At 31.1% G+C, this 26,244-nt stretch overlaps 1 protein-coding gene across 2 annotated transcripts in view; it reads left to right on the top strand.

Moving 5' to 3' along the window:
* The window catches only part of Cdh18 (cadherin 18), a 319,062-nt gene that overhangs the window by 255,698 nt on the left and 37,120 nt on the right, over positions 1–26,244 (top strand). For both annotated transcript variants that reach the window (XM_046459923.2, XM_046459924.2), the window contains exon 8: positions 19,086–19,207. In XM_046459923.2, the coding sequence (XP_046315879.1) occupies positions 19,086–19,207 (122 nt within the window). The remainder of the gene's footprint in view (positions 1–19,085; positions 19,208–26,244) is intronic.

Raw genomic sequence — 26,244 nt, 5'->3', positions numbered from 1 at the left:
GTAACATCCTAATTATATATTCAGGAAACTTTTTAAAAATATTGCTAAGCTCTTATGAGAACAGAGTTATTACACATCTACTAAGTAAAACAGTATACTAAATTGTAATTTTCTGAATTTTATCAGTGGCAAAATTACCTTAGAGAACAAATCAATGAGCACTTCTAAAATATAATTTAATCATAATCATAAACTAGTATATAAAAAATAAGCACTAGTTAAGCTTTTATCATTGTGTTGGGAGATTGCTTTAGAAAAGTGTACATTCGTGTACTTATTGCTTGGCCTAATTACCTGCTAACACTGGTGGGTAATCTCTTTTGTACAATTGTTTATAAACCTTAACTTCAACATCAGCCATGCTATCAAAATATTTTCTGGTGTATTTTGCTTTGACAAATCTAGTTGCCACTTTTTCAAATTGGATTTTTTAAAATCTTTGTAATGTAATAGTTTCTGAAAGGCTGAGTGTTCTGTGGAATTGCTTTTAGTAGTTACTGTTTGCCAATACATTTTCAGTCTACCTAGGGGTTTGTGCAAATAAGAGAAATGTGCACCCTCTGTGCAGAAGAGGGAATGTGCCAGTATTTAAGAGGGCAGGAGAGCAAAGCACTCCTGTGCAAAGCAAAGAACTTTCCTGTGTCACATGTATTGTGTGGTACTGAAGGGTGGTAAAATTGAAAAGCACACAACCATTCAGGTAGAGCTGGATGCATTGGAGCTGCTAATTATGTCATCATTGTCTCTGACATCTTCCATCCTGTAGTTCTAGATCAGAGAGATTGTTCAGCTGCTTTGCTGAACAAAGACAGAAATGTGTGCCTGGACTGTATTTTTACCCGCTATTGCTAAACAGCACTATTATCTTATATGGATACCTTTACAGACATATGATTTTAACAAATCTTTGTGAAATAGAGGTGACTTCAGTAAGTAAATTGAGACCCATAAAATATATGAACCTAAATATTCAACTTTCTAAAGCCAAGTTAATTCCAGTATTTTCATATGGAAAAGCTGACCCTCTTTAAGCCCAAGCATAAATCAGTTATTTTAGCTATCTCAGGTACACTTTATTATTTACTTTTGAAATTAATATTGTGATGTAGTGATGTAAGTTTATTTTCACAGTTGTAAAGACGACACTATCAATAATATAAATTCAATAAGTAAGCTGTGGTTAGGGAGCTAGATGGAAATACATTGTATTACCATCACATGTCACGATCTTGGGGAACAGTACTTTCCAAATAAATACCTTGAGAACAATTCCATTTTAGATAATTTTATGCTATTTTATCTACCCTACAGCACAATCATTTGATAGCTTACATGACATTTCTTTTGTTGTGTAACAGAAAAATGCAACAATTCTGTAGGAAAGAAGTCCAGGTAGATTCAACTGGGTTCTCTGGCTAAAGTCTTACAATGCTGAAGTCATATGTCAACCAGGATGACCTCTTCCCTGGTTGCTCTGGAACAGATCTGATTTCAAGCTCATTTTTCTTGTTGGTAAATCTACTTCCCTGATATTAAAAAAAAAAAAAAAAGCACTAGTTAACGCTCCACTTCCATGCTCCACTTCCATGCTGGTTTCCAACTGGGGCAGTAACTTCCACTTAGAGGAGGCCTATGTTCCTTCTCCCGTGACCCTCACCTTCTGCAAACAAGCATGTGTTCTTCTCATGTTTTGAATTTCTTTCTTCTGTGACTAGGTGGGAAATCTCTTCATTTGCAGTCAGTTTGCTTAACTGTCTCAGGTTCACCCATGTAATAATTTATAAATTGACTTGGAGGCTTAATAATATCTGCACCATCATTCTATGACAATATCTGGATTAGAGCTGGGCTGATAACAAAGGAACACAACATTTTGCTGCAATCTTTAGAATTCTACATGTTATAGCCTTATATAATATATCACAAAAAAACGAAGAGGGGAGCCAGGTGCAGCAGCACACACCTATAATCTGAGCAAATCAGAAGGTTGAGTCAGTAACATCACAAATTTAATGCCAGCTTTGGCAATTTAGCAAGGTCCTAAGCAACTTAGTGAGACCCTGTCCCAAATTTAATAAATAAATAAATAAATAAATAAATAAATAAATAAAAAGGTCTGGAGATGTGGGTTAATGATTAAATGCCCCTGGGTTCACTCTCCAGTACAAAACAAACAAAACTAAAGAGGTGTTATTCTTATTGAATAATAAACTTTCCTTCAAAGGTACATACTATGACTCAATTTTCCTTTCATGCACTCTCTTGTGTAGTGCGTAAATTTATCCTTACTCTATTTTAGACCATGCTGGAATGATTATCAATGACTATCCAATAGCCAAGTTCAATATCCTCCCCTGATTTCTTTGTGACATTTTACTAAGTGAATGATTCTTTGTTTATTCAGAATTTTCTCTTTCCTTAGCTACCATTGTACATAGCACTTTGATTTGGTACAGTTTAAAATCTCTATCTTAAATTATATATTAGTTAACTCAGAATATATTAATAAAAAATGTTTGCCAGACTATATGATATTTTAGGGAAACTAAAAGACATGCTTTTTTTCAAATTTACCATTTCTTTTCAGGTAAACTTTGTATATTATGCATGTACAAATCTTAAACATAACATTCAAAGTCCTATATATGCATGTGACTGCAATTCCAAGTCCTATTAGGATATGTAAGAGATCCATCACCCAGAAAGTTTCCTCATGATTCTTCACAATATTATATTTACATATATTCAGAGGTCTGAGTTCTCTATTCTGTTCCATTCATCACTTTGTTTTTGTGCCAGTATAATATGACTTTGATATACCTTTATTGTATGTCTTAATATGTGGAGAGAGATAATTTTTGCCTCTGAAGAATATAAGATTCTTATGCAGAAGACAAAGTAAGCAGAACATTGCATTATGGCTTTGGCAGCAGTCATTTTATGGCTAGAGAAACAAAAAAAAACAGTATGTTAATCTCTCTAGGAAGATATGCAAAGATTTCATAGATAGGATAGTGCATGGATTCTGTCTGGAGGTGAAGGATAAGTAATGGTGTGCATGCATATACACTTCTGTTTCCAGATGTATCTGTGTATTTACAGCATGCAGTTTTAGCATATGAGTTTGGCTGTATATATACAAATGTGTGCACAAATAATTGGGACTGCTTGTATGTATGAATGTATGCATATGCATGAAGAGAGAGAGAGAAAGACACAAAGAGAAATAGGAGGGATAGATTTATTACAAAGTCTTTTCTCACATTAAGATGGAAGTTAGATTTGCAAAACCTGCAGTTTTCAACATCCCCAGTCTCAAGCTAAAGGCTGGCATGCCTCTGTAGCACCAAGAGGAGTTGGGGGTTCAGCTTGAATGGCATTAGTCAGGAAATTTATCTTTTATGTGGGAGTAAGAATTTCTGCTTTTTAAAGCCTCACCTATTTGGATGAGGCTCACCAGCACTCCGAAACGTCAATGTCAATCTCATCCAAGTACTCTTTTGAAGAAATACCCAGAATAATGTGTGATCAAATATCTGAACACCTCATGATCTGATAAGTGGACATATAAAATTATCCGTTGCAAAAACATCTATTTTGTCATTTACTCTAGTTTTTAAATTATTTTTTGCAATTTTTGGATTTTAATTTAGACTGCTTACTATAGCTTTTAAAGATTTTTGAGTGGCATACAATCCACACTGCCCATGTCAGCATGCAGAAATTCAGTCATCTTAGAGAAGGGTCTTAGAATTTTAAATTACAAATCAGTGGTTCTCCAAATGTGGTCTTTGGCAACTCAGTAAGGCAAATCCTCAGGTTCCATCCAGGCCTGCTGAATCAGAATCTCTATGGCTGTGGCTTCGCAGTACCAGTATTATCAAGCTTTCCTGTGATTCTCTTGCATGTCAGAGTTTAAGGCCATTACATATGTGATTCTAATGTGAAGCTAGGTTAATAAACCTGTGTTCAATGAATATTTCATTTATACTACAGCTGTATTTACTACTAATCCATTGGACTCCCCCTCCTCCTACAAATGCATTCCGATTAGCTAAGAAATAAACTCAAAGCAAGACAAGTATAACTTTGATAACACAACACAGACTTCTCTGCTCTAAGTTAATCCTCTGTACGAATGTGTATCATTGTTGTACTCATAGCACCCCAAAAGGACATATTTTTGCAGGAAGACATAATCCTTTCATTTCTCAATGTCCTCATTTCATTTTGTCCTCCTTTATCATAGTTTACCTTTAGGAACTATTTCAAATGTCACAACATCTTTGAAATATTTCTAAATTTCTTAAGTCAGTCTCACAGCTGTCCCCTTCTGCAGTCTGACTTTCTGCATGCATTACTTATAGCAAGTTCTTATTACGATTGATTTTATATTTTTTAATCTTTATTTCATTATAACAATCTCAAATTTAGGACTGGAGTCTTATTTTTCTTCATCATATCATTTCCAAATGCTTAGTAAATTTTTTTGGCCCAAGAAAGTGGTTAATTAAATGTTGTTAAGTACATGGGTATTCTCTACTCCTCATCCCTCCACCTAACTTAACTGTCTAACAAATATTTCACTCTCTGTATAACTCAATTACCACTAAATTATATATTTCAATTTTACCTAAAACAATTTATTTTTTTCTTTTTTTGTGTGTGTACTAAATGTGAGAACTTTTACCACCTGGCTGATTTATCAAAGTGCAGCTATCATTTATTGTTTGCAAGACAGAAGTATTTCTAAAGAAGCTAAAGTTAGGGGGAGGCTACTTTTTCATTCTTGAATCAGAAAAATCTTTCTATCACTAGTAATTATATTCTAAACAGTGGCAGTGATTTCATGTGTGTGTAGTAATATGAATGGTTGCCTCAACTCACTGTTGCATTTTCTCTTATACGTACTATGTACAAAACTAAGTCCAAGGACTAGAAACCAGCATTTATATATTCCTTGTTTATCAACTCTTTTTCCTCAGTTTTCATGAAAACATTTTAATGCTAATTGATGCTTTTTTCTTAGCACAAATGGAATATAACCCCCAAAAATTATATTGCTCGAATCAATGATCAAGGTAATAAAATACTGGTCTGAAAATTTTGTGTACATGTATATGCATCAATGTGTTCCTTATACATCTGCATAGAAAAATGTACTTCAAATATAGTGACTCAAAATACCAATCCACAGTAGGGTTCACAGTTTCTGTGGGTCAGTCATAAGGGCAAAGGATAAGTGGTAATCCAGGTTCAGGGTAACACATGGTGTTGTCATAAATATTTTGGTTGGGCTGCAGTCACTTCAAGGTGATTCAGCCTTGAGGATACAGCTTCTAAAAGTCTCCATCATCTCCCTGGCAAGATTGCAGAGAAATTCAGTTCTTCACCTCATAGGCTTCTCCATAGACCGCTGGAGTATACTGACATCAAGGTAGCTGGTGATTCAGTAAGAGTTATCCCAGGATGACTAACATGGAGACAGCCGTCTTCTGTATCACCAAGGCTCAGAAATTGCACATTGTTACTTCTGCAATGTTTTATTGTTTAAAATGAGCCAATTCTATTACATGTAGCAAGTGAATATACAAGTACATGAATCCCTAGATGTAAACTTTGGCGGCACCTTGTAGGTACCTGCCAAAATTTCTTTGTTGTAAGTAATAATAACACGGAGAAAAATATCATTCAATTTGCTCTTGGATCAACAATGTTTCATTGACTCATTTATCTATAAAATTCATAGTTCTCTTTGGATTTGCTTTGATCAGACCTCTCTATCATTTCTCTCTGATCTTCCCATTTTTGCATTGCTTTTTGTGTGATCTTTTACCTTAGTGTTACTGTCCTCATTCACATCCTGTGGAAATTGTCACTTCAGATAGCCATTAAAAATGTTATTGCTATTAGGTCATTTTGGAACTTTATTCTCTGTCCTTAAAAACTGTATACTTAACTGGAATGTGTTGAATTGACTATTGTTACGCAGTTATCCTTATCTGTTTGGTATCATTAAGGCCCATATTTTAATTTCCACTTGCAGTCAACTCCATTCAAAACTTCTGTGGTTCTACACAGTGAGAAGGAGTTTGGTAAGGTAATTACTATACCTACTATATTCTTGTTTTTTTTGATATTCACTTAAAATATTGATATTTTTAGAGCTTTCTTATTATAATATGCTATTATAAGTACCATATTCTAAAAAAAATTAGAACAAGTGTATTTATTTAAACTGAAACAAACATGATGTTTACTCATTTTCAATATGATGAGATAATAAATTTACATTAGTTGATGTGTACAGCTTCCATGGCTTTGGGAAATTTTTGGCATTTGATGATTAGTATTTTGAACATTGCTGATATAATATATATTCCAAAATCTCCCTGTGCATATGTGAAATAATGTTTGATGTATATACTCTTCAATTGTAAAATTATCATCTAGTGGTGTGTATAAGCATTAAAATATTTTATTGTTGTACATAATCATTTTGAAAATTATTTCCAATTCTTTTTGGTAATAAGTAACCCTGGGTACACATAACCAAAACACATAATATATTCTTGGATGTATTCTAGAATATTTCCCAAAGAAATATTGGTTAGCCTCTGTTTTAAATAAATATGTAATATGCTATATGATTGACCTCAATGTTGTAGTATATTAAATTTGAGATTTAAACTGTCCTAATATATTTCATATCAGAAAAATCACACTTAAAATGTTATATTCTGTTCCAAAATTATATGAAAGACTCCTAAAAAGCTTAGTTTATAATGTAACTTGAAATTGCATGAATTTAGTGGTTATAGAAAATAAGTTCTAGCATTTTTATCACAACACATTTTAGAAATTTTTAAGTTATTGTAGTTTTTACTGATTACATTTTTTAAATATAGGTACTCTTCCATTTTGATACCCTTATAATTTCACCAAGGATATCAATTTCCTTGTATTAATTACCATTATATTGTTAATAAAGTCTTCAAATTATCTCAGTAGTGCTGTGATGCTTAATATTTAAGACTACTGAATGCAGGGTAGGGTGAAACCATCTAAGCCTGTTTTGAGTTTTATACAAGCAATTGAAACTTGAACATATTTTTCAACAGAATATCTCATTTGTAACAAAATTTATTACAAGACTCCAATCATGTATCTTAAACCACTACATGTTACATACTGGCATAATAAATGTAAACTCTATAAATGATAATTTAATATTAAACACCACTTGGTACATGGCCATTGTTCAATATATATATTCATAATTGAACATTTTAATCACATAATTATTTCATGTTTAACTTCATTAAAAAACCGTTTTTCCAATAAAGTTTTAATATTTTAGAAAATATAAAATTTCTGATTGCTCTACATTATCTTTGAGAGTTTATCATCCCTTTCATTTTATTCATTAATTTGGAGTATTGTGGAATTACATTGTGGTTTTATTTCACTAATGACAGAGATTTTGAAAATATTTTCAACTTCTCATTTGTCATGTGGATATATTTGTTCATTATCTAACTTTCTTACATCTTTGTGTTGGTTATTTAACTAGTTTTAAGAGTTATTTTTATATTCTAAAGTAAAGTTTTTGATATGTTTATATTTCTACAGAGGCTTTCTAATTTATTTACTTTTTAAGAACCATATATTTGTTTACTTTTTAAGAACAAGAAATTTTAATTACTTTAAGCTAAAAAATTTGTTTTATTTTATAATGATTCTTTGTCTTGTTTATAAAACTTTTGCTTGCTGAACATCTTAATGTTTACTCCTAAAAGCTTTTCTACTAAGTTTACATGTTTGATTTTTAAGTTTAAGTATAAGGCCCACCTAGGATTATTTAGTTTATATTACTTATAATTGATGGAATGTAATTGTGCATGTTTATGAGGGTACAGTGGAATATTTCAGAATGTGCACATCATGATCAAATCTCAGTAATTAGCATAGCTATCCACTCAGATTTTATAATTCTTCATTCAAGATTCACATTTCTAGTTATCTTGAAACATTCATGAAATTTAACTATCGTCACCTATAATGCAATAAAACACCAAAACTTGTTCTTCCTTTCTCACTTTGTATCGCCTGACCAAGGTTTTATCTTCCTCTATTCCTCTTCCAACCCTAGACCGTGGAAATTAACATTTTTTCTCCTTACTTCTATGTGATCAACTTTTTTTCCCCACATTTTTTATTGGTACACCATAGTTGTACCTATTGATGGGATTTGTTGTTATATATTTGTATCTGCCCATAATATAAACAATATAATTTGGCCATCACCACTCCCCAACACTTTCCCTTTCGGTCCCTTCCTCCCATTCCCTGGTTCCTTTCAACTATTTTACTGTTCTCCCATTGATTTTTGTGAGATCTTCCCCAACTATCTTTTCCTTTTCCCTCTCTAATTTCCACATATGAGAGAAAACATATGACACGTAACATAATTTGCTTAATTTAATGGTTTCAGGTTTCATTCATTTTCCTGCAAATGACAAAATGACATTTTCCTTTATGGCTGAATAAAACGTCATTGTCTACGTGTACACACACACATACATATATATATATGTATATGTGTATATATATATATATATATATATATATATATATATATATATGTAAATGTGATATATATGTATATAACATTTTCTTTTTCCATTTATCTACTTATGGACCCCTAGTTTGGTTCCATAGTTTGGTTACTGTGAATTGTGGGGCTATAACCATGCATATGCCTGTATCACTATAGTATGAAGACTTTAATTCTTTAAGATAAATACTGATGAGTGCTATAACTGGGTCATATGGTAGTTTCATTTCTAATCTTTTGAGAGACATCCATATTGATTTACATAGTGGTGTCACTAATTTACAATCCTACCAATAGTGTAAAAGTGTTCCTTTTCCTCCACGTCCTTTGTAGAATTTATCATTGTATTCCCCATGTCTGCCATTCTGACTGGTTTGAGGTGAAATCTCAGTATAATTTTAACTTTGCATTTTCCTAATTACTAATGATAGAAATAACTATTTTTGATTAGAGGTTTGGAGTGCATGTATTGAGGAAATCCCTTCAAGTTTTAATTTATTGTGTTTTGGTTAAATTAAAAAATAGTTTTTGGTTTCTTTGAAAAAAAATGTGTATACACATATGTAACAAATAACAGATGGCCCCCAGGTTGCATTGGCTTAACTTCAAGTTTTTTGACTTTGCAATGGTGTGAAAATGATACCTTCTTTAAACATTATACATTGAATTTTGAATTTGATTTTCCCTGAGCTAATGATTTATTTCCACTGGGCAACAGCAGCTCCCTGTCAGCCATGCAGTCACTTGGGTAAACAACCTGTTATCTGTATTGTACTACTCTGTTGCTGAGCTCTCACGTCCTGTATGTTAAGTGTACTAAATGCATTTTCAATTTTTGATGTTTTGACTTATTCTGAGTTTCTTGGTTGTAACCCCACACAAAGAGTAATGCATGCTCATTGGTTTTAAAATGTTTATCCACCAGGATACACTGATATAATAAATGTATTATCAAATCTTCAGGGATTCTAGAGACTTATTTGGTATATCTTAATTTTCTCAGAAGGATGTTTTTTTCCTGCCACTGTCTGGTTTCTAATCTCTGAGAGTAGTGGCTTTCTGTATATTTTTTCAGTTTTATAATAATTTGTCCCAGCAGACTGATCTATTATCGGTTGCTCCTTCCTGATGAACACAGGAAACTTTCTTTTCTTATGTCCTGTTTCCAAGATTGCTAAACTTGTTATTATGAAATTTATTTAAACATTACACTAAACACTGAGGTACATAAACATAAGGAAATCAATAATTGTGTAGACTAGGTTGAAATATTTCCTCAGACTTGATAAAGTGATTTGTAAAAAATGCGCTGCAATTTAGGAGAAAAATTAAGCAATTAAAAACCCTATGGGAATTTTAGATAAATCAGAACTGTTGTTATTTTGAAAGTATTTTTAAGTTCTTACTTCAATTGAACTAAATCAATTGGCGATTCACAGATGATTCATTACGGGTGATGTTCACAAGAAAGGTGACATTACCTCCAAGCAACAGCAGATCCATTCTAAGAGATAAGACATTTCCCTCTTTGAGAATTTGGAGATTGGTGAATACTATATATTCAGATATTTTAAAACAAATATTAAAAATGTATCATGTTTGTTTTGCTCTTTTTCTTAACAATTTTTCATATTAGCTGTTTCATTTTAATTAACAAAATTATTTTCTGATGTTGAATGGGTAAGAAAATGTTTATTATGTTAATATTACTTACCAATAAAATGATAATGCTACCAAATCTTTATCTAGTGAATTATTGAAGTTCTAGGCAGCATAGGTAATGTTATAAGTTCAAAGGAGAACATGAGTTAATTCAAGATGAATTGTTTACACTATACAAAGAGAAAAAAGAGGAAAATCTCATGAACCGTATGAAGAAAGAAACAAAGATGAAATGTTGACACTGTGAATTATTAAAAATATTATATTTATTTAAAATATTTGAAAATAGAAATTAATTTGTTAGATTCTCTTATAATAATTACATGGGCCAATTGTACATAGATAAGTCTTCTTTTAAAAATTTATTTCATAATCAGCAACAAATGTTTACATATTTTCAATATAAATAATTTATAATAGAGGAGAATTGTTTTGACTTTAAGATTCTTATTTACAGATCAAAGGCTGTACTCATACCTAAGATTAAAGGTACACCCACTAAACACACATTGCTCTCAGGCAGTGATACTGAAGAATTGTTGGAGATTTAGAGGTAGCTGCCTTTCTTTGAGAAACTGTAAATTCATTCTGAGTAACTCACTTATCTCTGGAATTCATAAGACAGCTATGTGGTGAATAAATTGACAGCTTTAATCTGACAAAAATGAGGTAAGAAGCATACATGGAATAAATTTTGGATGACTTATTTATAAATTTAGATATATAACAAATATAATATTATAATATATAAACTATAAATATATATCATAAAAATATATATTATATACTACATATATATATATATATATATATATATATATATATATATTTAATTGACACATATTTGCTTACACATAGGTGTTTTTCCACACTGTGAAATAAGTGATTTAAAACATGTTGACTTGATTTTATTTTCTCTCATATAAATTTCACAGAATGAGTTATATAAAGGCATTATATATGACTATAGTACATAAATGTCTGAGGAGCAACATATTAAATATCAGATATTCACCTCAGTTACTCAGTATAATAGAATATTTTGAAAACAGCATTTGGTTTCTCAATTAATATTTATATATGATTTGAAGAATAGGGGAAAAAAAGAGAAAATAGACATATTAACAGCACTAGTATATACCAAGCATTGTAATAGTTTCATCAGTAGATTACTTCTTACTGCATTAGTCCATCAAACTAGCAAGAACTTTTTAGTATTTATTTATTTATTGGTATTTATTTATTGGTACTGGAAATTTAACCTCCACATGCTTTACTAAGAGTATATTTCCCCAGTCCTTTTAATCTTTTATTTTGAGTAGGGTTTCACTAATTTGCTGAAGATGACCTCAAACATGCAATCTTGGGCCTCAGGCTCCAGAGTATCCAGGATTATAGGAGTGTGCCACCATACTGAGCACATTTATTAATGATTTTATCTCAGCTTTTATTTTGTCTTGAATTTAAATATGACTTTCATATACAACATTTTAAAACTACAACTAAATTTAGCAAAATTATCTTTCTTTCCAAACACACATATTAAATGAAGGCTTTGTTTGTTTGAACTCTTGGTTTCAAAACTTCTTGTTATTTTTTTTTTTAAGGAAATGATGGAAACACATTCTTTCATAAACAAAATTTATGCTAACATTTCAAAATGTTCCAGTATTAACTCATAATCACTTTTCAAAAGAGGGAGGATTATTTTGGTTTGTAGATATTTTCACAAAAAATGAAATATGTTCACAAAAGTTTAAGAAACAGAGACCAAAAATATGATTTTTAACTCCATCTTCATACTTATGGGCATTTAAGAAAATTAGTCAAATAAAAATGTGATTTTTAGAACTTTCATTCACTTAAAATTCCTGTTGCAATGTAGATAAGATTTTTCTTTTTGAGTAGATTTTCATAAAGAAAATAAATAAACCCTTATTTTGAGAAAATAATGCATATTATATGCATAAGAAAATTGATCTATTTTATTCTTATTCACATTAGAAAGTAAATAATTAGATTAGAAATCACCAAATTCCTTAATAAACTTATACCAGTGAATATGACTTAGATTTCTTTGAGAGGATGCATATGTAAATAATAATGGCTTTGAAGTAAAAGTAAATTAAGCATTTAAGTGATGATTTTTAAGAAAATAATTTGAAAAAGTAGCTTTAAATTCACTTTCTGTATTCAAAGTCAACAGGTTTAAATCAGGTAAAGTGGAATATTTAGTTGTTCCATCTTCTGTCATAGCCCATTATGCTGGCAAGCACACATAGGCATTCATAACTATTCCCTGTATAAAACTGATAGTTCCTTAATTTATAGAAGATTAATAAAATTTTGCAATATCATGCTAGGTTTTGCAGCGCAATACCGTTTTCACTGCATTTCTGTCTCTACAGGTTCCAATCTGCTATTGTGAGTTCCTATTATATTGATATTACCTAAAGTATAGTTTATTTATAAATAATATAATTTGTAATTGGGCATGGTGGCACATACCTGTAATCCCAGTGACTCAGGAATTTTAGGTAGGACAATTGAGAGTTTGAAGCCAGCCTCAGCAAATTAGCTAGACACACAGTAACTTAGTACCTGTCTCAAAATAAATTAAAAAAAATGATAATAATAATAATAAATAAAAAGAGCTGGACATACAACTCAGTGGTACAGTGTTCCTGGGTTCAATAAAATAAACAGTATAATTTGTGCTAGAAATTGCATGTATAAAATTGATCACATAACATGTTTTGTTTAGTTTTTCATTTTTTTAATTTTAATATTCAGACGGGATTAAAATGTATGTTGTGTTCTCTTCACTGCTTATAGAGTAAAATTTACATGACCTCTTAATTATTTTTCAAAAATCCAGCTTAGTGAGTCAGATCATTCTTATTCCAGGTTTATAGATGAAAAAATTAAGGCATTAAAATCATAAATGACTTAACAAAGTATTTGCTCTTCAAGAATACTCTAAATGGAATACATATTTATTTTTTTCTGATTTGAGGGTAATTTGTTTATTATTATTATGGCATTGGAGAAGATAATGCTAAATGAAGTCAGCCAATCCCCCCCAAAATAAATGCCAAATGTTTTCTCTGATATAAGGAGGTTGACTCATAGTGGGGTAGGGAGGGAGAGCACGAGAAGATTAGATTAATTCTATATAGGGAAGACGGATTGGAGGGAAAGGGAGAGGGTAGGGGATTAGCAAAGATGGTGGAATGTAATGGACATCATTATACAAAGTACATGTATGGAGACTTGAATTTGGTGTCAACATACTTTATATACAAACAGAGATATGAAAAATGGTGGTATATGTGTGTATTAGAATTGTAATGCAAAAAAACAGAGTACATGTATAAAGGAATAAATTGGCATACACATACTTTATATACAGAGATATGAAAAATTGTGCTCTATATTTGTAATAAGAATTGTAATGCATTCCACTGCTGTATTGTATTTAAAAAATAATAAAATCAATAAAAGATTTTTAAAAAATTATGAAAACTGATTTACAAAAATGAAGTGAGAAAATAAGACTAAAATAACCATAACAGAAATGTTGAATTAAAAACATAAAAGAAATTCAAATTTAGCCTTACAAATATATTTGACATTCAAAGGCAAATAATAGACAAAGGAAATAATAAACAAAGGAATAATAAAATAAACTAAGAAAATAATAGACTAAGACAAAAAGGAACTTCCCAATTCACAAATGAGAATTAACTAATATCATGATTACACAAAGAATACCAGTTGCATGCAAGCAGACGAGCGGTGAGTACAGAGCTACAGTGGGTTTCAGCCCTATTATCCATATTTAAAGCTACATGTTTAAATATCATCCTATATTCAGTAACTCGCAGTTAATAATTTTTTAAACTTGTTCTAACACTCTGTTTGCAAAACTTTCAATGGTTTTCCTGAACAGTGCATGTAGGACCTATGTTGAATCTCTACAAAGTTAGATGAATTGAGGTTCCCCACAAGATTCTGGACTGCAGACACAACTAGTAGTTGTCTAATATTAAACACTATGTCTTTAATCGCTGAGTTGTCTACTAGTAATTGTGCAAAATAACATGATACCAATATAGAAGGAGTCTACTTAGGCTTGAAGGATTCAGTTTTCTGTGTCCAAGAGTGGAATGGATTCCATGACTTTTTAGTTCTGGAGGAAACCATAAAGAAGGCAGGAAGGACATTGAGAGAGAATGACCGATGACAGGACATTTTTATTCTTTTATTCAAGTTCTTCCACAGGCTATAGTCTTGTTATCCTCTTCTCATATGAAACATGTTTAATGATTTCACTGAAATTACTTTTAACCCTTCCTGCTCAAAAAAGAGTAGGGATGTATTTAATCAGGTACAACTGAGGCTGCTTATACTAGTAATTAAGGCTCAGGAAATTACCCAAGCCTTAAGTTTCAAGAACAAATTCTTTTCCTTTGCTCTTCATATGTCATCTACAGTAATGCATGAAAAAGTCATGCATACTGTTTAAAATAGGAAAAAGAAAACAGTTATATATGTGTATTAGGATTCTCTAATGAACAGGACACAAACACCACATGCACACACACAATAATAAAAAGGAAATGTAATAGATTGGTTCATAGGACCAGAATTTGATTTTCATCTGAGGCTGGAGAGCTAGTGAAACCAGTAGCTGATCAGTCCAAGAGCTGGAGCTTCAGAAAAAGATCCAGTGTGCGGCCTCAAGGAAAGCTTGGACACTCCCTGGAGAGTCATTGGTCACAGTCTGCTTTGGAAGTGAAGGAGCCAGATTCATGTCTTCATAGGATCACAGCAGCAAGCCAAGAACCCTCTCAAGAAAATTTGAGCTTACATCTGCATTGGTTTTCTAGTTCTTCCACCCCTCTGTTCTCTTTAGGCCCCTGGCGTGTTACCCACATATAGGATGGTTCTCCCCCTTAGTTTGCTGTCCCACATGTCAGTCATTCCTGGAAACACCATCACCAACACACCCAAAGACTCTTAATTTTAGGCATCGACTAATCTAATCAAGCTGGCTACAAAAATTAACCATAACAATATGGCATTAGAAAGGTAAGAATAGTGTATAATAATGCCACTTGGCCAAGATGAATAAGGTATACTGTGTCAATTACAATTTGTATAACTTATAATGTAATTATTTGAATGAAAAATACTTTTTTTAATTAAAAAATGTAATAAAAGACAAACAATGGTCCATATTAACTTATGAAAAAGATGCATCACTATTTTCATTATGAGAATTCAATATAGACAACTATTAAATCTGTATTTAAGTAATTTTAATTTGTTTTATCTATATAATATAAAGATAATAAAATAACATGCATCTTTTACATTTTTTATAATGATGATTAATATTGATAAAATATTAATGCTGATTTCATGAATCATATATGAATTTACTTATGGAATACATTTTCAGGATTTTTGTAATTCTTTTTCTATAAGCTTAATATAATATTCAATGTCTATAAGGAACATGTTACAAGGAATAGCAATAAACATATTACAGTACTTTTACTACCTAAGAATTAAAGTCTTACTAAGAGCACCATCCAGAACAATTTCTTAGTTTTACAATACACTATTTCATTTTGCATATTTTATTAATTTCAGTTTTAAAAATTTTACTATATTCGGATAGTCTTAAGACACATTCCTGAAAAAATATTTACAAAATTCAAATTTGTTAGAAAAATCATTTCACTCAGTGATTATGTTGTTAACCGTTCCTTTCCTCTGTGATATAAGTATACCAGTTACTATATCCATTTGGCTATTGTTTGAATGCTTGCATTTTCCTGATACTGTTGTTGCCATTAATTATACTCCTGGGATATGTATTCAGGAGTTTCCCCAATAGAATATCTAGGAAAATGCATGGATTTTTGGCATAAAAATACACTACCACACTAGTTACTCTTCAGGGTAAATTTATAGATTGTCTCATTGATTCATATTCAATCATACCTTTGTACAAGTTTTGTCAAAATTTATAATATTGTGTCAAAATGCAAAGTTAAAAGTTAATTTACTTTAATTAAGCCATATTTCTTTAAATGGTAATGAGACTGGGAAATTTTTCTGTGTTTATTTGTCATTCATATTACTCTTCTGTTCAATGTAATTAATTTTTGCCTATTTTTACACTGGGCTGACACTTTGTTCTTCTTGTTACACTATTTTTTTATATTATAAATGCAAATTCTTTGTTAGTCATGTGCTACAAATATCGTCTACCATTTTGTGACTTTCTTTCTGTTATTATATGGTGATTTGGAGGAATTAAAAAAAATAAGGTCACTTCTTAAGAAAATAATATATTTATTATTTATTTATTTTTATGTAGTGCTGAGGATCCAGCCCAGTGCCTAACATATGCAAGGCAGGCACTCTACCACTGAGCTACAGCCTCAGCCCAAGATCACATTTTAATATAATCTATCAATGCTTTTTCATGATTAATGCATTTTGTGTTTTAAAATCTTTCATGTTATATAATGTCACGTATTAATACTGTTTTTTTCCTGAAATATGCATTTTTTTAAATAAAGTTGTCAAAATGTGTTTTATTTTTGCATGTGTAAAATAAGCTACACTTTATTATTTTGTTATTATTATGATGATGATAACAAGTTGTATGAAACCACCTCCTGATAAACTTATTCTCCCCCTGCCACTTTATGTAGTGCCCTCATTTTTTATCCCCACATTTCCATTTGCAGTGTGTCTGGACTTTGTATTATGTTTCTGTTTGTCTCTCCAGTGGATATGGTGATAGTGCCTTATGTTCTAATATCATATGACACGTTGGCAGAACACAGAGCAAGCTTTCACCACGCTCCTCTTCTATGAGTCTAAATGGCCTTAGTGTGTATAAATCTTAGAATCAGTTATCAATTCCTATGGACAATTCTCATTGAATTTGTACTATATTACATTGAATGTACACATGCGTCTGGATAGTTGGTCTGAACATATGGTATTTTGTCTTTTAAACAAGAGACATAATATATCTCTTAACATTTTTAATAATTTTAGTTGTTGGTGGATGCAATACCTTATTTTTTACATTTATTTTTATGTGGTGCTAAGGATTGAACCCAGTGCCTCACACATACTAGGTCAGCTCACTACCACTGAGCTACAACTGTGGATGACTTTTTTAGATCTTCTTTAATGAAAGTAAGTAAAGTGTTACACATATAGATATTTTTACATATTTTATTAGCTTTATTCTTGAATTACTTCAGCTGCTCTTAATTAATTCTTGTAGTTTTGCCACATTAAGAATAATATAAGCTGTATTTCATTGTCTGTGTTTAGGCTTATGGATATTACATTTCATTTCTTGATTTTTGTAACTGTTGTTGAGTGGTTATGTACACACATTTTTTTACTACTCCAAACCATTAAATTAATGTATAATTTTTATGTATTAAAAATTTCCTACTTTTCTTCTCTATCTCCCTCTTTTTTATTATTGTTGAATTGCATAATTATTCTTAGAACTAAATGGATCCAGATAGATGTTTTTAATACATCAGTGCAGTTGACTTACTGTTAGTTCTTTTAATCTGTTGATATATCTCTCATTAGCAGGAATACCCAGTATTAGTATCAGAGTTTTACAAGATACTGATAGCAAGTTGTGGAATACTTCCCTTTTCTCTGTGGACAAGTCTGACATTAGTTTTTGCTTTGATTTTAGGTAAAAATATTCAGTTAACATTTTTCTCTGTGGAAAAATTTTCACTCTAAAATTTATTTTCTATAGGTATTATTTATATTATCTATTTCTTTTAGATTTCTCTGTGGAATTTTTTACTATTATTAACATCTTCTGTATAAGTATTTATAAGTCACTTTTTCCTGATATTGTTAGTTTTCAGCTTCTCATTTGTGCTTTGATGAATTTCTCAACTTCATGTCTTTTATACTGATCTTCTTAATGTATTACTTCTATGTTATAACTTTGATTTTGTATTATTTTTAGAAGATGATAGAAATATTAGTCATCAAAAAAGAAATAGAGTGCAAGTTATTGAGAGATATATTCAAATTTTCTATAATTAATTCTAAATCTCTAGATTTGACATGTAAAAATAATACCAACATTTATCTTTTCCCTTAGACCATAGAATTAATATGCTCACTGAAAAATGAGAAGGCTAAGAATAAGACATATTTAGAAATATTGGAGATAGTATTTTGAAGTTTACCTGTGTTATATGTAGATTCCATGCTAAATTCTGATTTGAAGTGTTCTTTATTTTTTCCTGTAACTTAACATTATGTATATTCCCCTATAAAAAGTAAACTATCATTTGTGTAAAGAAATTTCCATTTCTCTGAGTTTATTTAGATTGAGAACTTCAACTTTTTAAAGATTGTGATTTTTTTAACAACTGCTGTGCTTTTCTTAGATTAATGATGAAACCAATTGTTCATCCCTTAGACTCTGACAGCATGCAATGAGTTCTGACAACTTTCTCCCACTCCAGTTCCTGAATAACATGTAATTTCCTTGATATGAAAAAATATCATTTTAGTATTCATGTCATGACTTGGTGTTCATTTTTCATTTTTCTGTAAGTTAATGAGTTCTAGCAAAGAGTGCCTTCATAAAGTTGTCTTTTGCCAAAAGTCCTGCTACAGCATATGGAGCTAGTGACAAGCCACAGTATTAAGGAGATTTGTTTTAAACCAAGCCTCCAAAGTGTGCATGGAAATACTAAATACATCCCTGTGTGTTTTGCAGACAATCCTGATTTGTTGAGCCATGTCACAGTGGGTATTAGAGTTCTGGATGTCAATGACAATCCACCTGAACTTGCCAGGGAATATGATATTGTTGTCTGTGAGAATTCTAAGCCGGGCCAGGTAAGTTAATTGTTTCATTCCTATCATTTAAATGGAAGAAAAATAAGCAGCTTTATTCATATTATTCATAGGTATAATCCCCAAATTCCCCAGTGTAATTTTTGTACTTAGTGCAGATAATTTTATAAAGCTTTATTTTAAGTACCAAATAGATTTTTGGAGAGTCATTGAAAATAAATATTCTCTGCATCCTGTAATTCAGAACACTGAACTTATTTGTGCACAGTCCATTCATCATGCCAATTAAATTACATTGAGTGCTTTAGGTATAGCTCTGCATTAATAGAGGAAGAAATATTGAACTCCCCTGTCATAATGAAGCTTAGAGACTGTACTGGGTGGACAGGCTACTTGCTCTACTGTAGAGAATCCAAAGGAGTGACATAGGATGATTGAATGAGGTTAATATTAAAAGTTGTTTTAGGTTGAACAATGTGAAGAGTCGATATGCACTAATAGGATGTAGACAGTGAAAAAAGAAAATTTGAAGGTAGGACATGGGGCTGGACTTACTGGGGCATTCATTTGAAGTAGTGGGGACACTGAAGGAAGGCTAGTGTAGCTGTGGCACACAGAGATGGGGGGAGACTAGAAAGGGAATTTGAATGCATCTTCTCTGCTGTATTAAAAAAAAAATGCCGAATCCACAGGTTATAACAAAAAGGTATTTATAACCTCACAGTTTCTGTAGATCAGACACCTATGCATGGCTTGGTTTGGCCCTGACAGGGTCCCACAGTATTGCAATTAAGATATCATGCAGGGCTTTTTTCTCATTCAAGACTTGGGGATCCCATATAAACTCCTGTGGTCATTGGCAGTATTCAGTATTTTTTTTTCCAGCTTTATACCTAAGTTTCAGGGTTTTTCTTAGCTGTTCAAGCCTTCTCACAGTTCTAAGATGCCACCCAGGGTTTCTTGTTATATAAACTCCCACAATATAGCCACTTACTTTATGAAGCAAGTAAATGGAATTTCTTAGATTAGTCTGCTAGCAAAATGTCTCATGTATTATAATGTAATAAGCTAAAGATACATTGATATTGTTGCATATTGATGCATATTTTCTGGTCAAAAGCAAGACAGGTTATATCCTCTTTTATGGTAAAGGAATTGAGGAACCCATTGGTTGTGGGTACCATAAAGTCTATATGACACAGAAAAATCCAGAGAAGTAGAAAGGTTCTAAGATCATCGGAGAGAGACAGATTTTGTTACTGTCTTGGCAAATCAGAATGGGCATATCATCCAAAATTACTTTAAATCATTTTAAAACTGAAGAAAATATAGTCAAAAATGTATTGCTTTTTATATTTGTGCATGGAGAACAATCAACAGTTAAAATGATCATTACTTATGTGATCAATACTTCCAGAGGATGGAGATAGATAGATTAATAGGTAGACACACAAACAGATAGACATACATACATACATCAGGAAGCACCCAGAACCAGAAACATTTCAGAGACCTCTGACCAGCAGCATGAGCAGCAAACTTTTATAGGTCAAACCGAAGTAGGTAGAGAAATCTCTTGATTGGCTAGAGCTAAACAGTTGCCTTCCTTCTGCAGGGTCTGATCAATTTGCTGCCTGTGAGGGGCTGAAACTCAGATATTTGTGATTTCCTTAATTCAATGAGTTGAGAATTATAAAAGTAAGGTTAATGATTCCCAGTGTTTTGGCACATGCCCATAATTCCAATTACTTGGGAGGTTGAGGCAGGAGAATTTTAAGTCCAAAGCTAGTTTCAGAAACTTAGTGAGATCCTATTTCAATATAAAAAATAAAAAAGTCTACAAAGATAGTTCAGTGGCATAACATATCTGTGTTCAATCTGCAGTACTGGAAAAAATACAATTAATGAAAAAAAAATGCTAAATATTGAAATTAAAAGTTTAAATTTAAAAATACAATAATTGAAATTGTACCTCAATTGTTGATAATAACAGCAAGTTAGACATAGTTTAAGAGAAAACAAATGAAACAGAAAATATGTCAAACTTAATATCCTTGTTGAAGAATGGAAAGGAAAACAAAGAAAATATAAATAAGAGTCAATATATGGGACATGAACATTTAACATCCATTATTCAATTCTCGGAGTCAAGTAAGAAAGAGAAGATGGGACAGAAGCAATATCTGAGATAACAGTATGGAGGTTTTCTAAACAGAGGGAAAATACCAAGTCAAACACTCAAGTAGCATTGCAGAAAACCAAAGAAACAAACTAAGCAAGCTTTCCAGAATGATAAAAGTTCCAGGTATATTCCAATAGAACCTCAGAAAATCAAAAACATCCAGAGATAAAATAAAACGTAATACCAATTGAAGAAAGTATTAGGGAAAAACTCCAGGACCTAAGGACCAATATATAATCTTAGATTTGACACCAAAAAGTATGACAGACGACAACATTGGTAAATTGGACTTCATTATTGTTGTTGTTGTTATTTTAGTCTGTGAAATAACCTGTTACCAGTATAAAAAGACACATTACAGATTTGAAGAAAATATTTAAAAATAATGTATCTGTCTAAGAATTAGCATTTAGACAATGAAAATATATTTTCAAAATTGAACAGCTACAATTTAATAACACAATTTGAAAGTGGGGAAAATGTATGAACAGACATTTCACAAAAGATATATGGCAATAGGAATGTAAAAAGTTGTTGAAAAGCATTAGTAATTAGGTAAATATAAGTTGAAGACACAGTGAGTGATCATTACCTTTCAGAAGAGCTAAACTTTAACAAATGCCTGTGAGATGTAAAAAAATTAGATCACTCATACATTGCTGGTGGAAGTGCAAAGTGGTTCTGCTTCTCTGGAAAACATTTTGACAGTTTGTTAGGAAACAAAACATTGGAATTGACACACAGCCAAGCAACTTCGTCCTCAGGCATTTCACCCACATAAACGGAGACTTTTGTTCATACAACACAGTTTACATAAGTATATATAGAACATTTATTTCTAATATTTTTCCTTTATACCCACACATAAATACTCTTCTCAGGATGAATTACTCTAAAAGATTAGGGGCAATGATTATAGCAATTTATAAACATTTCAAAAAATCAGAAAAGGAAGGAAATATTTTTGTACTCATTTTTAATGAATATGTAAATAATCTATGATGTCATAAACATAATTTATGACAACATAAGCATAATTTTAGTATCAAAAGCTGAAATACCATCTGACTTTACATCAATGACCATATATATAAATATTTCAAATAAAATATACACAAATTAAATAAACCAAAAATAGTTACTTAAAATCAGTGGAAAACCAAAGCTCAATAGGTCACTATAAAGTATTTAACAAATTTCAACACCCATTATTAATAATAACAAAAGCAACAACAATAGTGATAATGCTGCTAAATACTGTTTCAGTTTTTTATGTGAAATTGACACAATTGCTGAGTACAGCATGAAAGTGAAGATATTACTTATATTTTTAAACTATAATTAGAAAATAAATTTCTATACTGTATTAGTTAATAGAGTGTTAACAAACAAAACAGCTAAGAATAAATGCTACCATTTCAAGATGCAATAAGTCCTTACAAAGATCAACCTTTAAATTTATATCCTCAGTACTTCCTCTTTTGCTCTAATTAGGGCAAGCTATATTCCATGCTTGTATGTCAAAACATACCCTAATGTTATGTATAAGTAAGAGAAACTAAGAAAGGTTGAAATATTAAAACAAAACAAAAAAAAAGCTTAGGTCCTTACCCTCAATGAATATCTCATTGGTTTGTATGTCAGAGATCTAAAAATTGGTAAATTAAATTTTTTGAATATGATATAAAGAATCAAGTATAGGGACTGGGGTTGTGACTCAGAGGTAAAGTGCTTGCCTAGCATGTGTGAGGCACTGGATTCGATCCTCAGCACCACATAAGAATAAATAAAACTATTGTGTGCACCTACAACTAAAAAATAAATGTTTTGTTTTTTTTTGTTGTTGTTGTTTTTTTAAAGAATCAAGTATAGGTTAATGTTCACTTCAGGAGTTCTTAGACATTTTTCTTATTGAAATATTTAGCTATGTATAAATAAACTGTTTTTCTCCCAAGATCATTTCAGTGCCATGTATGTTCTTGTACCATGATGCAGCTAATGCTTGCTGGTATATAGCCACCATTGGAGACTGCTGAAAATCTGAGCAAATGGTATCTTGCCCTACCTCTTTTTTCAGTTGTTACTTTTTTCTGTGTATTTGAACAAATGTTTCCAAATTTAGACTATTGGCTCAGTTTTCTGGCCTGTGATACTGACTTTGTGGGCCCACCATCTTGGCTACTTCTGTCTCTGAAAGTTCACTTTATCATTATCTCTAGGACACGTCCTTTCTCAAAGTTACCTCTCTAGTTTGAGTCTTCTGTTTTACTGTTCACGTTGATGGCCTCAGCTATGTGGCATTTCTGAGAGAATTTAATATAGCATAGAAAAGTGCTGTCTTCATCTCCAAAATGAAGACAATTGTCAGAATTTTAGGGCTTCCCTAAACCTAAAATTCTATGAGTTTATGACTAAATAAATTTCAATTTTTTTTAAAAAAAATATAAGTTACATTATTACATGAAAGCCATCATAATTTTGGGAAAGAACTATGCCATAACCTGCTTATCTTAGTTAGTACTCACTGAACATGGTGTAGTTATTTCACAAACCATTGTTTGAAATTCTTCACTATTCTTATTCTGCATCTTTCGTTGGATATTTATTATTGGTTTTAAGAGAGCTATCACAAGGCTTAGCACCTCTAAATTCTAATATATTTTGATAAAATTTTGCGGTTACTATTTTAGCCACCAATTTTGCCCTTCAAATTTTAGAATGTTCACATGTGAGTATAATTAGATTTTTGTGTGTGTGTGTGCTAGAAATTGAACCCAAGAGGGGCACTTTTTATTTTTATAATTTTTATTTTTATTTTGAGACTAGGTCTTACTAATTTGCTTAGGACCCAATAAGTTGCTGAGGTTGGCCTGGAACTTACGATCGTCCTCCCTCAGGCTCCAGAATTGCTCGATTGTAGGCATACACCACGATCCAGGCTACAATTATGTTCTTTGTATTGTTGCTTTAACAATTATTTTTAACTTTTTACATCAAAATGAAGTTGTACTTTGATGTAAAAAAATCATTTTAAAATATTGCTTGTGACAGCTATATTTAAACAAATCATTACCAAGATATGTAGCTTTATTATTAAAACATTGCAGAAGAAAATGGTCTGGACTTTTCTAATGTTTAATTTTATAGACTTTGAATCCTTCAACCTTATGTTAACAGCATTTTTGGAAGAAATGTGTTTTGACTTCATGTGTTTTGATGCAGAGTTGGAATAGGAAACGGTTTAAACAATGATTTCTGAAATAAGATTTTAAAGTGGGTTTGCGTTGCCCAACTGTACAACAAATCTTCTTTCTCTGACAATGGCTTTCAGAGTCGCAGATATTTCTATTATGAATGCTGTACATCTAATCCATCACTGTGTTGCCATGGCAAAGAGATTGGCCTTTTATGAAAGTTACCACCACATACAACAACAGACTTCAGGTCAACTCAGATGACAATGTAAACAGTAAATGATAGTTCTCAGAGTTAATGTGTTTTCCCATTCTGGAAAAAAAAAATCTTTTAAGTACTTTTCCTGAAGTAATATTAAAAATAATGCCACATGTGCATGAAATTTGAAATCAATTCCTAAAGTAGAGTGTTTCTTTTAGGTGTACCAAATATACCTAAGTGAGAAACCTTAAATAAGACAGTCCTTTCTACTATATGTGTTAAGTTTTATCTGTGCTCTTTTTATTTTTCATTAGAAAGAAGCTCTGAAAATATTACATGAAAATCATTTTATTATATGATAATAACTGCTGCTACTTTACATATAATTTTATCAACTATGTAACTTTGTTTGAAAAAATAAGCCAGGTAAATAAAACTTTTATAAAGTATAAATAAGAGATAATTGAACTCACAGAAATTCATATTCTTATTTAATAAATTTATACAGAATCTCTTCAATATTATATTATAAAGCAAACTCATTGATTAATTTAGAAACAATGTTGTATATTCCCTAGAACAGACAGTATAGTACTTAAATTTATAACACTGATTTTTATTTCTAATACAATACTCTCACAGTATAGGATTGTGGAAAATAAATTTTAAAAAACAATCACATTTACTAAGATTATTATCAATTTATTTCCGGCTTATTATTTATAAATCTGAACTATCAATTTGATTTTCCCTCTTTGACTTTGAAAAGTAGACTAAATGTGTGACTCTACATCTGTTACACCATTCTAAATAATCAAATTATTATAATATGTATTAACTAGATCATGAGTATATATTAGGAAATTTTGGGGTGATGTTCAAAGAAATGAAAATCAAATATGAAATTTTAAGGCATTTCAGGTTACAAAGTAATTTTACAGAGAGCACAGGTATCACAATGTGCATAAATTACAACTCTGGTAACAGAAGATCCTGGGTCATAGAGAATTGGCAATTATCTAGGTATCTCTCAGAGATATCTCTAAAATCACAAACATGCAAATTTTCCATGTACATTTTCTGTAAAAATTCTGAAATAATAATAACAAAAATCCTGCTTTCTTAATGAAATGAAGAAGGCAATTCATAAAACAGAAAAGTTGAATATGATATCTCAGACCAAGAGAATATCTTAGGATTCAGGACAAAAGCAGACCTATCATTTCAGGTTTTTGAAAACATTTTGCAGAAATTTTAAGTAAAAATTTAACTTATATGACCATTCATTCTATAAATGTTAATGATGAATGGGATATTCTAAAGCAAAATGTAGTAATTGAAACATTGTTTCTTATGCTAAACGGACTGGGGATTTTTTTCTCAAGGAGAACAGATCTGTTTTAAGCACACGCCCTATTAGGGTCAGATGTGAATGGTCTATATGTATCTGTATAAGAATAGAAGGATGCTTTGGTAAAGATCACACACACACACACACAAA

The sequence above is a fragment of the Marmota monax genome, unplaced genomic scaffold, assembly GCF_021218885.2.
Source record: "Marmota monax isolate L192 unplaced genomic scaffold, Marmota_monax_Labrador192_F-V1.1 WCK01_AAM20220418_F8-fsc00408, whole genome shotgun sequence".
Lineage (NCBI taxonomy): Eukaryota > Metazoa > Chordata > Mammalia > Rodentia > Sciuridae > Marmota > Marmota monax.
The sequence above is the reverse complement of the archived record's forward strand: the minus strand, read 5'-3'. Positions and strand labels throughout refer to the sequence as shown.